Source organism: Electrophorus electricus, chromosome 8 (genome assembly GCF_041902795.1).
Source record: "Electrophorus electricus isolate QZ-2024a chromosome 8, ASM4190279v1, whole genome shotgun sequence".
Classification (NCBI taxonomy): Eukaryota; Metazoa; Chordata; class Actinopteri; order Gymnotiformes; family Gymnotidae; genus Electrophorus; species Electrophorus electricus.
The window spans coordinates 15,875,001-15,893,193 of record NC_137504.1 but is presented as its reverse complement, the minus strand read 5'-3'; the positions used below and the strand labels follow the sequence as shown (position 1 = coordinate 15,893,193).

General features: G+C 35.5%; 2 protein-coding genes and 1 long non-coding RNA gene across 19 annotated transcripts in view; 1 reads left to right on the top strand and 2 right to left on the bottom strand.

The window, feature by feature from the left end:
• Positions 1–10,099, bottom strand: part of jade2 (jade family PHD finger 2) — an 80,016-nt gene extending 69,917 nt beyond the window's left edge. For 8 of the 15 annotated variants that reach the window (XM_081719131.1, XM_027008342.3, XM_081719129.1 and 5 more), the window contains exons 1-2: positions 9,961–10,099; positions 8,994–9,213 (exon numbers count right to left, since the gene is read on the bottom strand). Coding sequence is in view for 5 of the 15 variants with exons in the window: in XM_027008339.3 (XP_026864140.2) it covers positions 8,994–9,080 (87 nt within the window). In the remaining 10 variants the exon portion in view is untranslated. Of the gene's footprint in view, positions 1–8,235; positions 8,374–8,993; positions 9,214–9,869 lie in introns of those variants that run through there. The other 7 variants (XM_081719133.1, XM_027008343.3, XM_081719130.1 and 4 more) reach the window with 3 other exon arrangements.
• Positions 8,277–14,708, top strand: LOC145658968 (uncharacterized). The gene is made up of 3 exons (XR_014124861.1): positions 8,277–8,374; positions 13,321–13,429; positions 13,808–14,708. It is a non-coding gene; the product is annotated as an uncharacterized LOC145658968 (long non-coding RNA).
• The window catches only part of ube2b (ubiquitin-conjugating enzyme E2B (RAD6 homolog)), a 16,689-nt gene continuing 12,620 nt past the window's right edge, over positions 14,125–18,193 (bottom strand). For 2 of the 3 annotated variants that reach the window (XM_035527209.2, XM_081719152.1), the window contains 2 exons: positions 17,257–17,345; positions 14,125–15,041 (listed from right to left, as the gene is read on the bottom strand). In XM_035527209.2, coding sequence (XP_035383102.1) covers positions 14,913–15,041; positions 17,257–17,345 — 218 coding nt within the window. In that variant the 3' untranslated portion in view covers positions 14,125–14,912. The remainder of the gene's footprint in view (positions 15,042–17,256; positions 17,346–18,193) is intronic. The other variant, XR_014124860.1, reaches the window with a different exon arrangement.

Below are 18,193 nucleotides of genomic sequence, written 5' to 3'. Positions count from 1 at the left end.
TATGTACAGATTGCTGAGCTTGTGAAACCCATTTTAATCATCATCTTATGTATTGTGCAATGTACACTGTATTATTTTGTACTGAATGCACTGTAGGTTAGTATTGCTGGTCATGTGGTAGTTATTACGCATTTTAATCTAAAATTCAGCACTGGGGCTAGTAATAAATCTTCCTCCCATAGTCTTGGTGAGAGTGTAATTGTGTAGTTTGACTTGGCTATTATTTTGTATATCTTAGATAATAGGATTTTTTTTTGTTTTATTAGAATGGTTTATAAATTCTGATACGGATGTAGGCAAGTTTAGCATATCTGAATTGATTTTTAAATACAGTTGATCTTAACTGTAGGAACTGGGTGCTGTCTATACCATATTTTTGGGATAGTTGTGGAAGTGACATGAAAGCAGTGTCATGATAAATGTGCAAGATGTGTGATGCCTTTTTATCCAATATGTAGAGTTTAATATTTTTTGTTGATGGTAAAGTACGGATTGTTCCAAATGGGAGATTGAATAGTTTGTGTGAGTGTGGAGTTTGTCATCTTCTGGAATTTCCACCAGGCTATTAGTGTCATGGCCACCGTCAAACTGTTGAAACTTGGATGTTTTTTGATTGATTCACTGATAAATGGTAAGTCTGTGATTTTTATATCTCTGCATAATGTTTGTTCTGTCTCATATACTGGGTTTTATCCATTTTATTACACATTGTAGTTGATTTGCAATATAATAATGGAAAGAATTGGGGCTTATAGGCCACCATGTAACTGAGTTCTGTAATGATGCGAGTTTGATTCTAGGTGATTTATTTTTCCAGTAGAATCCAATTATGATGGTGTCCAAAGATTTAAACCAGGCTCGGGGGCTGGATGGGAATCACTGAAAATAAATTATTTATTTTTAGGTAATATTTTAATTGTAGCCATTCTTCCAGAGTGTAAGGGGCAAATTTGTCCATCAGTGAAGTTCTTCACCTAATATTAATCCAATTATTAAAACAATAATTTTAAATAACTCTGACGACTGGGGGGAGAGACTCTAATACCCAGATATGTAATGTGATTGGTATTCAGGGGGGATGGCTAATGTTTTAATTGCATCATAAATTTTGCTCATGTTTAAAGGGAGGACTGTAGATTTTGTCCAATTGATAGAGCAGCTTTTAATAGTTCCCATAATTGAATTGAGTGGTTCTTGTAAGAAATGCAGAATGTCACCTGCCTAGAGATTAATTTTATGTTCCATGTGTGTTGTATGTTTGTGTGTGTGTATTCCCTTTATATTTATATTTTTGGCATATTGCTGCTGCTATCGGTTCAAGGAAAATAGAGAAGAGGTAAGGAGAGAGTGAGCATCCTTGTCTAGTGCCTCAATGCAATGTAATTGGTTGAGCTATTATGCTGTTAGTGATAACTGTGGCCTTAGGTGGTGTGTAAAGAATCTGGAACCATTTAATAAAGGATAATATAAATATAGCTTCTCAAAAAAGATTCTGAAAATATGATTCACCTATAGAAATCATTGTGTGGTCTTCCCTGTTGTTTTTATGACTGGGATTGTTTTTACTTTGCTTCACTTATTGAGATTTGCTAGATAATTTCCAGATTTATTACTGAATTCAATATTTTCATGTTTGAATCTTTTTAGCAGGATTTTTTTTTTAACTCAAATTTTTCCCCCTATTGTACCGAACAATACTAAAACAATGGTACTAAACAATGATGTCCAAACTGTGGCGTGAACCAAACCATGACTTCTGTGTACCCTTACACCTCTAAATGCTATTGTTCCTGATCTTGTAACCACAATTTGGATTTTACCCTTTGCTCCTTTAAAAAGAAAAATGGACAAAGTATGAAGAAACTGAACAATTTGGCTGTGTTCACAAGGCTACAGGCATTCCACCCATTGTTTACTGACTATTAAAAATATCATGTTCATTGTTACACTTATTCTGCTTGACCAATCTTTTTTTCAAAACTAAACTGAAATTCTAAAATTACATAGTATAGAATTTGATCAAGATTTGTAGTATTTTGTAGAGTGTAACTTTCAACAAACATAATTGTAATTGCACAGGTTAAAACCAGCTTTAGTCACAGTGTAGAATTTTCTTAAATACCAATTAAGGTTGGAGTTCATGACCTTCTCCCTCTGGATTCTCTGGAAACTGCACAACAGCAATCTCCATTTTTCCATGTAGGGATGCAGTGTGCAAGGAACCGAGTAATCTGGCCGAGTAACCCACTTGGTAAACATGTGACATTGCTACCTTTACTGCTGCTTCTAGCATGTTTGTAACGTCATCAGACATGGTGGAAATGTATCGTACAGAACATGGCACTGCTGACCATTACTAAGGAAAGCAACTATCTACTTTTGGCTCAGTTATGAATTTAGCTGCACATAGATGTGCTAGTTAGTTTTTCTTTCTTTCTTTTTCATTTATTTCTATAGTCTCATACCCTCTTACATTATTAGGTGGAGACTTCAACTGTCTAAATGTTGATTAGTTGCCCCCCCCCCCCCCCATATATTTGGAAAGTTACATTGCAAATTATTTGAATGTAGAGTATAGATTACATATTTTATATTGACATCTTTAAAATATAATTTAATGTTCTATAGGTATTTAACATATGAATAAATCCCTCATCTGTTAGTATTTCTGTCAACCTTATAGAGACCCCTCCAGTAGACATTAAAATTCATTGACTAAATTCATACTTGATTAAACCATTAAATCCTTACTGAGCAGTCCCCAAATTGTGCACTTTCCTACTAACCAGTGGAAATATTCTATGGCTATAAATAAAGAGATAAAGAAATACATGATCAAGCCTCTATTTCAAGATAACACTTTTTGGCTGGTGCAACAAAATGTCCAAGAATGATCCATGTTTTTCTTTTCTTTTTTTTTCTTTTTAACCAAATGTCACCAGGTTATTACAAACTAAATAGTGGATAGTCTTTAATATAAGACAAGAGTACATAAAATGTCAGACAGGAATAACACAAGGAATAATACAGCTCATTTCATTTTACCTATTTATACTTTCTCAGGGGCCATAGCAATTTAAGTGGTGTGATTCACAGATAGGACATTATCGATTATCCACAGGAGACAGAGTCCATGACAACTGCTTTTCCCTGTAACCATACAAGAAATACACAATCCAAGATATTTTACAGAATACATATAATGCTAGTAATACTAAATAAAATTGATTAGTGTTTCACCTGTGTGTGTGAAATGTCAGTGCTTTAGGATCATATTTTTATTACTTCTTGTAGTGTAAATAGATTTAAAGACTCTTGTCTCAAAAGAAATTGTCTCATAAAATTGGCAGAATTAACAATATAAATTGAGATGTCGAGATATTGTGATTTGAACAGTTTCCTTAAATTATAGTCTTAGCAATGGTCAGATTGGTAAACTGAAGAATGTGGATTATTTTTTCCTTTGTTGAGGATGATTTTGTAGAAGAGTTCAGAGATGGTGTGCAGGTCTCCCTAGTCCACATCTTCAATAGCAACAACACTTATTATTGTTAATCCTACAATCGAACAACTACACAAAGAGCTGCTAGTTTGCGTCAGCTCTGGACTTCCAGTTGTATAATGTGAGGCTGTCGCACACAGGGCTCTCTCTCAAACATTTTATCTATAGTTACTTTGATATATTGCATGATTAGAAAGACAGAAATAATTTTATTACTGTCGCTACTCTTGTTGCAGAGCTGAAAAATGCCACAGTATCTTAACAGAAGAACCGACTTCTTCTTTGAACACTTTTCTGGGCCTTTTGGCCCAGAACATGCTCTATACAGAATATCCAATATGCTGGAGGCACACATGATCATTCTCAATCATCATGTCAAGACCACACATTGGACCATGGTGACAGGATTACTTCTCTGGAAGGCAAGTTGATATGCTACCATTTGAACATACTACACTTACAGCCAAGATGGAAAATTTAGAAAACTTCAAATGATACCAGCATATACAAATTGTGGGCTTGCCTGATGGCCTCAAGAAGCACGAGCCAACAGAATTAATCTCCCATATTTCCTAAGCCACCAGAGTTAGATGGAATGCCAATAGAACACCAACCACAAAGCCTTTACCAGGAAAGCATACACAGCCCCTTGTGGTCTGTTCCATCAATATGGGGACAAAGCTCTCCACTTGAAACACCTCTTTGTGGAATACCAAGTTGAAACTCTAGTTTTTGCCTCATCTGTTAGCAGACTAAGCTTTGAAAAACACGCTACATTTAATGATATCCAGCTCTATAAAGAGGGCATAACCTTTAGGCTGTTCCATCATGCTCACCTATGCATATCTGATGGGAAAATCCATATGTTCAATAAACTAAAGGAGGCTGTCTTTCTACAGTGCCATGCATCATACCATACTGCTTGTTCCTGAAATGGTGAAAGGCTCAGATATGCTAAACACACTGTGTTTAAAAACACATTGTGTGACTAAAAACATGCATGGAACATTGTAATATTTTTTATGAACAGATATTATGGGTTGCATGACCTCCAAAATATGGGGTCATAAACAATACATTGTTCTACAAGAGAAAACAGAAGTCTTTCAGTTGGGTGTATATCTCAGTGTATGCACGTCAGACCAACAGCTATAGTTGAGTTCAGCCAGTGCCAGTACTTTTGATATTTAAATAAAAAATGCTAAACATTTTAAAATAGATTATCCTTTTTTCTCATCTGTCAGGCCAATAAATATTCCACTCCCATCTATTAGCAGCCTGGGCTTTGGAAGCAGCAGGATGTTTATCCATACTGCCACTTCAATGCCAGTGTTTGATATGTGTTAATCACGTGGTAATATCTAGGAGCAAAAGGGAAATACTCAGAACTTAATTCAGCAAAACACCAACAAAGGAAGGTGCCTGCCTGATGACCCCTGTGACCCCTGCTTGCAATGTTGTGGTTGCTGTTATGAACTGAGTGGTTTAGGCCTTATGTGAAGCTCTAATGGTTTGGCACAGGCTATTTGACATTTTATCCTTATATTAATTACAATTATTCAGAGTGCCCTGCCATAACAGCATTCTGACTACACCATCCCCCCACCCCAGCAAAAAATACAACAAACAAACAAAAAAAAAATACATTACCATGGTAGGAATCACAAAAGCTTGCTCTGATGAACCTGCAACATCTGTAACATGGTCCCCCCCCCATATCTGTTGCATACTGAACATGTGAAAGAGTGTAACTAGTCAGGTAAGGTACACAACACTCTTTGTAAATATAAAAACAGGCTAAGCAATCTAACTCCTAACATCAAATGATTCTTAGACTAGAAACTCAGTATGAGGCCTAATTAGAGTGCTGTCCTCTGAAGCACACTGGTTAACAATTAGAATTTACACTTGGTCATTAGCCATTTCCTCCAGCCAGGTAAGGGATAGTTTAAAGCTCACATTGCATTAAGGCCATTTAACAATACATGTGCACACAATAACCATGAGGACAAATGCAAACTCTAGCCTCAGACTCAATTTTATAAAAGAAAAAAAACCAAAAACAACATCTGAAATAACTATGGCCAGTGATGAAGAAAAACTGAAAAGAGGAGAAAAAATAAAAATTTTAAATGTTTTAAGCATTACGTTATACTCTACATACTGCTACATGTAGAGGAGTACATTCAAAATGATGACAAGAATAAGGCCAGTGTATCTTCTTAGAGTGTAAGTAGATAATATCTAGATGATATCTAGAGTGTATCTATCCATCTGGCATTGTGAAGGGTTCCTCCAGAGCCTTCTTCAGGGTAAATGGCAAAAAAGCAACTTCATTATTGCAAATTCCTTAGATGCTATAGGAGGGCAGGTATGAATATATTTTTATCATATTTAGTGAAGAATTAGAACAGAAACATATGCAGAACAGAATAAATGTAGTAGAATATATATTTGAAAGGTCTGTGGCAGAACGAGAGAACAAGAGCGAGTGAGAGAGATCCCTCTGGAAAAGATTCAGCATTCCCTCTGTTCCACAGCAACCTTGCTATTTTTGGAAACAAGGGATCAGGAAGAGAGGAGAACATAAGAAAGAGGGTGGCACCAAGTGAGGAATGCCAATTTGAAAAATTCATTCCGTGTATGAGTGCGTTTTTGAATAAACAGGTACCATGTGCTGCTTGAGCTTGAAGTTTAAAATATAGGACTTCTACTGGCAGCTTAGCTACAGTACATCACTATGTATATATAGACTAGACTACTATACTGCATTGTGCTCTGTCTATTACAGAATTTTCAATCCCCAGTACCACCCCTAACTGAACATAGAACAGCATCCTGGCAGGCACATCATATAGCACATCGAATGTTAGAACCAGAGTGCCTGACTGACTGCCAAATGGTGTAAGTAGGTGGGAGTGCCACAAACACAGAGGAAAAGATTGATCCCCTTGTCGTCACCTCAACTACCAGTAAAGTTCATTACCCCCTTTGAGGGATGGAGGGAAAATAGTGCCCTTCACTCAGGCTGACCTGTCTTGTCTTGTTATTTGTGTTTGTCTAGTCATCAAATGCCCTGGGAGAGCCACAAACCCTGTGCTTGGCAGAGGTTTTCTTGGAGGAAACCATGCATCTATATAACTAGAACAAAAGACATTTGACAAATGACATTTTTGATAGTACTACTTTTTAAACATTTTTGTAATGCTAAAATTTTGTAAAATGTTGTAATTTTGTTAACTTAAAGTACCTACAAAGCTACTGATCTTACCAAGCTTAAAATGATGTTGCGATTTATATTTACTATTAGCTAGGCTAGCTAGCCTGCTACTTGGTGAACCTGTTTCAGTGGAGGAGAAGGCTTTGTTGGGCTTTGTTAATACAAGGTGTAAACAGGCTCCTTTATGCATAGGTTTCTTTTAGAGCATTATTGCTTACACCAACCACTTTGTTCAGCTAAAGCAGAAGTTGAAACATGTTTCTTATAATAGTTCATAAATGCTAGAATAGTGTTCCAGACAAAGTTAGAAATGTGAACACTAAATGTGTTATATATATATATATATATTTGGTAAATATTCAATATTATTTATTAAATATATTTTTTTTATTTTGGAATAATTAAAGATGCATATTTTTTTTTACAAAGTTGATTTAATTATTTATTTATCAAAGTTAGCACCTTTGACTAGATGTTTAAAAAATAAAGATCCAATATTGCAACTTGATACAATATTAGAATTTGATATGTGCCCATTTAATACCTCACAGACAGGAAAATTAAAAGCATTTAAATGACTCCCTCTTTTAAGAAGATACATTTTGCAACTATTTTTCAAAAACACTCCATACATCATCCCAAATGAAAGAATCATCTGGGATATAATTTACATATTATCTGTTGCATACTCAAGCTGTAGTTACACTATAAAATGCAGGGCCTTTTGTGATGCACTTTCTGTGTTCATCAAAACACAACAGCAAAGAGAACATTACTCAGTCCTTTCTGACACAAACAAGGGACGCTTTAACAAGAAGAGGGACTGAGGAGGAAGATATCGTGGGATATAAGTCAAGCCTTAAGATCAGTCTGAGGAGCTCCCACAGGCAGCAGTTCATTCATTCACAACACTCCTCCATGTGGGAGCTGCGCTAACAGGATGCTGCTACCCATGTGAGTGCCTTACCCCCTTCTCCACCAATCAAAAGCAAGCTGTCTGCCTGGTTGCACATAAACATTGTGCCAATGGACATATGAAGAGGGGGAGAAAACTGTAGTTCTACAAGTACTCATTCACAATCACTTCATGGCCAGCTAGCTAGAACACCCAGACTGTTCAGCGTACTAAAAGGCGTTAAGTTCATTTTTCTGTATTGTGAAAATCGTGAATTGCTGGTCCTCGGGGAGCAAAACGGCCTGCATGTTTCTACAATGACTTCCATTTTCTACCCTGCTGAGAAGAGTGTTGTTAGATCTGGGGTGACTTAACAAGTCTCCAGTGATTCAATCTTCACTTATTTAAGGCAGACTGCATTCATAACACAAATAAGTCATAAAAGGAAAGTTAACCGTTTAGTAGATATGACATTTAAGAACACCACTGCACCCACAATCTTTTTTTTAGTTTTGCCACAAAAGGAGCAACGGTGGAATCTTTCCGTCAATCTGTTTTTGGCCTTTTAATTGAAAATAATACTACTTCGTCATACGCACCACATTCAGTTCCGCCTACCTTTTGCAGTGAGTGCAGCTTCAGAAGGTAAACAACAGCCACTCCCCCTACAGTCAGGTCTTGCAGCAATGTAGCAGGAGGCAGGGGTTTGCCTTCTCTTTTATCCTTCAATATTTGCTTGGTCTCCCAAAACCTTGCGGTAAGTTATTCAAATGCACGTGAACGTCGTCATTTTATTAATTATTGGACTATTGGGCAACACCAACTAATTCAATAAACCAGAGGGAGATAGAGATGGGCCGCATCACATTTTATTCAATTAAACTTGTACCATTTAAGTGACATTATTGAAATAAATCTGACACGACTCAAGACACGAGCAAGCTTTCAAAACTTAGCAACTAGCAACACGCGCTGAACTTCAAAACGCATTACAAGTTAGCAGTAGAGCAGCCACTGTAGCCTTAAATAAATCTAATTGTCGTGCGCAAAACTAAAAAGCCATCAACCTTTGCCAATTAAAACATTATCCAATTTTAAGACCTGGGTCCCAGTATACTTCACATATCATTAAACCGCAATATACAAATCACTAAATTAGCTCATTCTACAATGCCGGCTAGGTTAGCTAACAACTAAAACGCGTACAACACTCAATGTGCAATATAATTTAATAGCTAGAACCTGACCTATATGTAGAAATATCGCAACACGCATTCTGCAAGTGAGTGCTACCAGCATTCAGCCTATGCTGAGACGCACAGCTGCCAAATATCCATTTCTGTGATAAGATATTGTTATTGGACATTTTAGTTTACCTTGTTTGTGGTTTCCCCGTGAGGGAAAGACGTCCTCGACTCTGGACAGTACTGAAAGATTAGGAGATCATTTGAGGCTAACCACATGTAGCTAGCTAACTTAACCTAGGATTCTTGTAGTCCTCTATAGCAGTAGCTAGCCCGTGTTAGCTAACCCCGTCCTGCCCACGTTGGTGGTCGGTTAAAATTGTGTCCGCTGCTTCGAGGTGACAGGTTTCCCCTGGCGAATCAAAGTAAAAAAAAAAGTAGCTGTTGTCCAATTTACTCCATAATAGGACACATCCGATGGCATATCATGGTGCTCAGCAAAACTGCGATGGCCGCTTGCGCAGGTCTAGGTTTACTTCCTAAATTTGTTGTTTCGAGACTTTATGCTAGCGATGGGTAAGGTTGGTAATCAAAAGTAGTTATTCCTACATTGCTAGCTGCCTCAGTATGTTACCTCAGTAGCTAGCTATGTAGAAGAAACCGCTATTACCAGGTGTATTAACTGGTTAGTTGACACGTCAAGCTAGCTAACATTTTGAATTCGCAAAACAATGACGCATTACGATAGTAGCATAAGTCCCTCATATACGACATGAAAGGTTTATTACATAATTTCTTATCCTAACACTAGCTGAAATTCTTTGCGTAATTAGAATAACATGAGTTATATGTTGCAAGCTAACTGGCTAGTTTCTTTCGCAACCTTCATCCTAAAACATTTTGCTTCTAGATTGCTCGTTCACTCCTTCCTCCCTTTCTTTCTGTCTGTCTGTCTGTCTGTCTGTCTGTCCCTCATGTACGATTGTACAGGCGTACATCGAGTCCTGCAACCTTACAAGAAAATAAGCTCATACTTAAAACTCTTTTGGCGCCATATTAATGACGTACCAGAAATTTTCCGTTATCAGAGGACATCCAAAATGCTTATATTTAGCATAAAATATGTACAAGAAAACAAAGTAAACACAGTTTTACAGACCTGTCAAGTTTGTTTTGTTTTTTTTTAACCGAGAGATAACCATCAAGAACGTCAGCAGCTTCTCGAATCAGTAAATGGGGCGGTTCATCATACAGTAATCGTTCATTTTACAGTAAGTCCTATGGGGGGAGCTATCAGAAAATGTATTTACTATTACAATAAGAACAGGTAGGTCAGTTGGAGAAACCAGATAGACTAAGTTAAGTGATGGCAACGTGTGGTCCAAGCAACGTCTCACATTTGAATCGGCTAGGTTTTAAGAACGTAGTACCCTTCAAAGCTTTCGTGATACTGAGTGGGAATGGTATTTTTTGTGCCCACTTCGACTGGCCATTGGAATAGAAAAAGTAAATAAAGTTTAGACAAATGGGCATCTTTAAGTGTCCTCTGGTTGTGATGACCCCAACACACATTTCTTGTTTTGCTATTTTGTTGTTTGTATTTTAGTTTGTTCTAAATAATTTGCTGCCTTTTACAAGATATTTGTAAGACTACCATTTGCCAGTTCAAGAGAAGCTGTAAAACTAAAATAAAACCTTAATATTTAATACATCCGAAGATGTGGAACTGAAATGTTAACACTCCAAACTCTAGTTACAGCAGTGTAACTTTTCATGGGGGACATAGAGCTTTTCCTTCAAATTTTGTACTAAAACCCTTTTTATATACCATTTAACTGTATCTGTAACCTGCTATACAATACAAATTTACAACATTTAGCGACTTACAATTATGACTGAGTACAGTCTGAGCAATTGATGGGCCCTACGGTGCCAACTTAGCAGCACTAGGGCTTGAACTGGCAACCTTCTGATTACTAGTCAAGTACCTTAACCACCCTCTGATTACTAGTCAGGTGCCTTAACCACTTCACTTTTGTGAAGACCGTTGGAGGTGTTCTGGTGAGGTTATTTATTATGTAATTAACATGTTGAAAAGATTTCTTTAAAATTTGTGCATTGGTTCTACAACAGGTAAAGCCATTGACAATAATTCTTGCATTTGTGTCCAATAATTAAAGCTATAAAGGGTTTGAAATTAAACATCCAAACTGGCCTTTTTTGAAGATGCTAGTCTAGAGATCATAAGATCTGTATGAGAAGTCAGGGATCATAGTGTTCATATTAATTATATTATTTATTATATTTTACATTTACATTATATTTTGGCAATTAACTGAAGATTTGTAGATTTTCAATAATAAATCGAATTCATGTTTTCAATTTTAAAGTCACAGTGCTGCACCACTGATTAATGCAGCAGGTGTGGCCAATCCACTTGAAAATATGTTTTTAATAGTATTTTATGCTGACTGACAAAAAGGTGGAAGCTGTGGCTATAAACACAGTTATTTAGCTATACACCTCAGTAAATCCTAGAAGAATAAGTCGTGCTAACAAGAGTTGCATGATATATGAATCCTAATATTATTTCATGTGATCCTCATGTTGTAGATATCTAAAAATTAAATTGAAATTACCCTCATTATACCATATAAAATCCTTTTAATACACATGTTCTACAAATATTCTTGATGTCAAGTGTGTATGCATGTGTGCATGTGTGAATTTGTGAACAAGAAGTAGGTTACTTTTCCTAACCATACAGTTTTTAAAAAGATGCCAATAAAATGTCCATAATCATGGAGGTTGAAAAAGAACAGAACTTCTCATTTCACGGACTATGAATAATTTAATTGCTGATCAAAAACAAATAATGCAATATTTAGACATGGGAATCATACAAAATGTATTTGTTTCATTCTTCCTGCTTGCGATGTTAGCAATTTTAAGGAAAGGCTGGCCAGTGTAATTTTTCTTGTAGTATTTCCCATCAAATCTTACAAGACATTAATGATGTTTTGTTAAATTAATCTTCTTTTACTGGCCTGAAGACAAAGCATGTTTTGTTTTTAATTTGCTTGGATTCTGTCAAATGCCCAAATCTGCAAAATGACCAGAGTTGATTAATTCACTTAATTCAAAGTGATGGTTGAGAGGCAGTCCCGTCCTCATTGTTGGGGAAAGGAAGTGCTATACATGTCCAACAGTAATTAAATAATGATATATTTTTTAATGCGTCAAACCAAATTTATTCACCAATCAGTAACACAAAAAATAGACAATAGCCAATATGCTAGTGAGCAATATACATCAGTAATATTAATTATTAATCGTATAAGACCCAAGAATAATCTACATAAGTGGTTTGGTAAGTTGTTTTACAATCAGTGAATGGTAGGGCTTGCAAGTAATTCCTACCACGCATTAATGAGTAAGGTAGCTAATAAAATTGTTAATATACCTGTTAATAACTGACATTGTTCCTTAAATTGTTTCTAAGATAAATATTGATCCGGGTTTTTTTTTTTTTTTTTTAAACGCTTGTTTTGGTTGTCATGTTAGCCACGTCTATGTTGTACTCGAGTTGGTTAATCACGTAACCAGTAGGTGTCAGTAAGGATGTTCATCACGTCTTACCATATTTCAGAACAGAGGAAGACGAATCTCGCTTATCCGGTGCGATTGACGTATGTGTGGTTATACGATGGTTTCTTCTGGGCACGTGGAGCAGTTTGTTGAACAAAACAGGCACTTATCGGACTTTGTAGAGTCTTTTCGTACAATTTCTGAGAGCGAGAAACACTGGAAATGTAGAAGAGCGTTCATTTTTAGAAACATAAATGACTACGAAGATCCTAACTTGGACCATCTTCTTGCTTTGTCAATGGTGTGGTCAAACAATGTGTTTCTCGGTTGCCGGTGAGGAGGCTTTTGGTTTTTACGACCACTTTTAAGAAAGTAAATATAGGCCTATAATAAGCTACAGTTTAATGGGGCATTTTATGTTCACGTGTATCAAGAGTGGCTTTAAGTAAAGCGTATCTCCGCAATCGCTTTCTTAGGAAAATGTGTGTTGCTTGACTGTCTTACAAAGCGTTGGTTTTGAGCTAAAGGTGCGTCGAACTCGAAACGGACTGGAATCGGGAGAATCGTACAAAAAAACCCACTATCTGTAGCCTCTACACACGACGTGCTTGTTTATGGTACTGACTTTGTGTTATGTGCACATGAAGGGCGAAGTTAGCAATTTCAATTAGCTGCATAAAAGAGGCAAAGTGTCCCATTGTAATGCAGATTAGCCCAGGGCAATGATGCCCAAGAATACAACACTGTCGTGGTCTCATTTTAATGAGGGCATTAAACAACATGTAACTAAAAGAAATACACACGGTATTAGGCTAAATGGCGTTTTAACACTTTTCCCCTTGCTAGCTACAGGAAAAGCGTGGCATATTTTCTTGCTTCACATGCTCATTGTTCCCTGAATGTAACATTACATTTGCCATTTTTCTTTCAGATACAGTCAAGATCTTCTAGATAAAGTAAAGGAAATGGCAGAAGGAATTGTGGTGGAGGATGCCCCTGTATTTAAAACCAGAGATGAAATCGTCAAGCAGCAAAAAAAAGTATATTTACTTGGCATCCTTTTCCTGCAACAACAATTAAAACAAAGTATTTGTATTGCAGATAGCAACTGCAAATAATGTTTCCAAGAAAAACATTCAAAAACCCCCAAGTAGATTTTCCAGAACAGAAAATGTAGTTTACACCACTCAGGCTAGTTTCTCATTAAAATTTACCCAAGGGAAGAACCTTAATAAACTTACTTCATGATAAAGAAGCTGTTGTGTAACTGCAGTTTAAAATGCATAGCAAGTATAGACTGGGACAAGTTTGGTGTCTCTAAATATCTTCCCTATATAAGAAATAAGATGCACATTAATGATGCAGGTTAATTAAGTTGTACCTGAATTTGATTTGGCCTTTTATTTGACTTTCACCAGAGATGACATCAGAACTGGATGTTTCTGCACTTCTCATTGAAGAACCAATGAAAAGGATGGAGAGGAATGTGATGGCAAATCAAACATGATTAATAATGGACTACAGAATTTTACAGATTGAAAGTTTACAAGGGGGGGAAGCTGTAACTTTTTTAAAATTGTTTTTTACTTTTAAAAAGGGGTTTTTCTTCAAAAAAAGAAATCTGGATTTTGTAGTTTCACAATGGTATAATTGGTTTAATTTCTTAAACCAATTATATCCATATAACCACTGTATCTATGAATTTACCAGAATGAAATAAGTATGGTCTCCCAACTCAAAGTGTCAAAAAATTTATTTTGTTTATACAGCATATTAGAAGTATAAATGTTTTTATAGGATAAATTCACAAAAACTAACTTCATAACATATCCCAAACTGGCAACGCTGTCACAATATAACCCACACTTTATTTTAAAACTGATTATAATTTTGTTTATAGGACAGTGTATTAATGCACATTTCACTTATATTTTTAGCAACATACAAATGAAGGTGAGTGTTAAAGAATACCCAATGAGACACAAGCGATTCGAATATCTAATTCAACCAAACCATGATGCGTAGTACTCTTCATAAGGTAGCATACTGCCACTGTTTAAATCTTTCCAGATACAAACTCAGTTTAACCATCTATGATTTAAGAAATAAAACAATACTAAAACTAATTTAGGGATTTATGGTGTTTTACACCTGCCCAACATGCCGTTATACAACATTTTTGCCAAAAGTCTGCTATAAAAGAAAATATAAACCAATGAAACAACTAAATGTCCACATTGACAGCATTAATCCAACAAAATAAAAACCAATTGTTACCAATAATTTATCATGCAATAAAAAGTAGAATAAAAAAAAAAACAATAAAAAAACAATAGCACAATGACTTATGCGGTCAGCAAAATGTTGGAAATTAAGTCCCTTTTGATTGATAGATTTCCTCTTGCTGCAGATGAACTCTAAGGTTTTTTTTGTTTTGTTTTGTTTTTTTGTTTTTTTAGATGAGGTTGAAACAGTTGTAAGATTGAACAACTTGATAAATGCTGGAGCATGTGGATTACAACATTAGGAGTCAACCCAGCTTTGCTCCACTATAGCAGAAACCCTCTTTTCATATTCCCGCTTGTTTTCTTGATAGAGTTGTGCTGCTTGGCTGTTTGCTGGGCTGTTGGGGTTTGGTTCGTCCAGCAAGGACTACAGTAAGGAGAAAAATGAATTGTTTAGCAAAGGACACTGAGATGGGTTTTGCCACATTCTTTGTGTAGACAAATATTTGCTTACAGTGATGCATCAAGGCATCCTGGCATGAAGTACAATAACAATTTCTTGGTAAAGCCAATATTACTTCAAAAGACTTTGTACATGTCATAATCATTATGCTCTGAAGTCTGCAGCAAGTGAGGTGAAATTAAAAACTCTGAATAAATGTATTTCAGGATTCAGGTATTAACCTAGCTCATTATTATAATGTTTGTGGGATGTCGCAATATTTGTCATCTATAGTGTGAAATTATATCCTTTTTACAATATAGTAATTAAAACCATAATGGGACATACTTGCAATAAGTTTTTATTTTATTATAGTCTTCCTTACAGTGTAAACTCTAAAATATGCAAGATTTTTAATAAAGTTAAAACATTCGATATCAGATTCAACATCAAAGCCCATTTAAGACACCTGGAGACACTTAATAAGCTTTAAATAAAATATAAATCATTAATAATACATCTATGCTCCTTTGATTATATACATATGTAGTTTTTTTATATGAAATGCTGATTATTCAGAACTTAATATCTTGTCTACATGTGATACACATACAACTCTGAAATATTAAAAATAAGTTTGTTTTTACTATTTCTAGCTATTTTAAGTTGAAAAAAAATTTATTCTATTAACTACTGACAACATTTCTATCAAATTTCCAAATAAAAATAGTAATTTCAGGCACTAATATGCTGAAAATACAACTGCTCTAAATAACAAAAATAAATGCAGTGTTTTCAGGCCTCAAATAATGTAAAGAGAATCAGTTCATATTCATTTTTAAACAACACCATACTAATGCTTTAACTTAAGAAATTAATGTTTGGTGAAATAACCCCAATGTGGGTAAGAGCACAGAGGATGAACTTGACAGCCTTTCTGCATCATTGTCTGGCTGACCCTAGCCATAAAGACACTCATGTGCAAATCACTTCCACTGGCAGTCCTGCTAGTGTGGCTTGCTGTACTGAAATAGGTAAGTAAGAACACAGCAACAAGTGCTACTTCTGCAGGTCACCTATATAAGCATGTATGGCTTTACCAACATCTATTCTTGATAGAGGTCACAGGCAGCTTAATTTATTTATTATACCTTTTATTTTATATATTATTTATATTACTATATATCTATTATTTATTATAAACAATATAAAATATTCAACATTTGCAGTGTCAGGTTTAAACAGAATCACCATGCAAGTACAATGAAAGGTATTTTGGCAATTTTTGTAATCTGTAGCAGGGTTACTAAAACCTTTCACTTCACAATAGGAGAAATACACTTTTTTTTTTTTGGTCTTGTCAAGTCTCAGCTTTCATGAATGCCACAATGACATTTGGATTTGGTGCATTTACAGTAGAACTGAGAAGAGCCAGATAGCTTACAGTGTGTATTCAAGTAGAAGGCAAAAAGGCCCACTGCACCAAGGCAAATATTTGATTCACTAATTAATAGACAGATAGACAGACAGACAGACAGACAGACAGACAGATATCTGCCTTATATTTGAAACGCATTTTGTTTTCCCTAATGGAAGGATTAATTCCACAGCCTCGTCCCTTTTTCTCCAGGCAAAACTGACTGAAAAATTAGGTTGCATAAAAACCTCTGTGGTAAGGAAAATGCTTCCACTCTCCCTCATTTCCCAGTAGCTGTCACATATAGCCAAAATTGTTAATGAAATTGGCTACGCTCTGAGAAGTATGAGCACTTCAGCCGATGGAGTAAATTTTTACTTTTGTTGTATACAATTTTTGACACCTGACCCAAAATTGGATTCCAAGACCAAAAATATGTTTCTGGTCTGCCCTTTCTTGTGAACTGTATGTAAGCATCAAAAGGCTGATAGCAACTTCCTTCATTAACCTGACACATTACACATAACCTGGCAAGCACTTTTAACAAAAGTAACTATGGCATGTGGCAAATACATGCATCACACATCAGAGAAGAGATTTTATTACAGAAAAGTTTAATGATAATGAAATCAATAAATGTATAGAACAATAATAAGCAGTTACTTATTACACGAGCTAAGGAGCATTAGTCATGTCACCCCCCACCCTAAAAAAAAACTGAAAAAATTACAATGTGACTTGGAAATGAAAATACAAAAGGTACTGCCAAGAATAATCACCCACCTGGATTGATGTCAGAATAGAAGATACATCATATGTAGGACTCCAGCGATTCTGAAGAATGTCTAAACATATACTGCCATCTGCGTAAACTGTAACAATTTAGAAAGAGAACAATGAAGAAAGAAAGCATTTTAAAGTCTCAAGAACAGAGATTTTAATTACATACTTTGTACATAAACAATAACCAAACTATATACAAATATAAGAAATTCAGTACCATTGCTAGGAGTTCAAACAGTGGAATACTTTTATTTACAGATATTCTGTTGAATATTAGGGGGATTTTAATATTTTAAAATTCTATATGAAAATCTGAAGATATGCATTTAACTTTAATGGTGTAAGAGACTTCATAACCAAAAACCACATTTTCCTTACCAGCCTACATATTAACGATTTATATCCACAATGCTACAAAACCGTAAGTTGTGAAGTCTAGAAGCTTTACTGAAGTGCTGCCCCATTTTAATAAACCAGTCCCACTCTATGGTTATTTGTCAGTTTGCTTGTTTAAATATTGTAGAGATCTCTTTCACTATACATCCCCCCACTGAAGCAGCCCATGAGATTAATGGTCATAAGTGTACAAAGTCTACATGCACAAAATTCTAGCCAACACACTCTCTATAATTCATCTGTGGATTCTCAAAAAAATAAATTCAACTAAAAGTATGCAAGCCAGCTAGCAGACCAGAAAAGTATAAACTTATTCCAATAGCACCTGGTTTAAGATCCTGTAATTACAGCTTTAAAATTGACTAGTATAAATGGCCAAAACAAACCTGATTTTTAGGCACAGCTATCAGTAGTTTTGCCTCATGAAAGTTTTTATGGCACGCACCCGCTGCAAATTTTCATGGGTTTTCAGTTATTAAATTAATTCACACTAGTATTTTCTTCCCCTAACCAATAGGCTAGTTGAATGCTTTAAAACCCT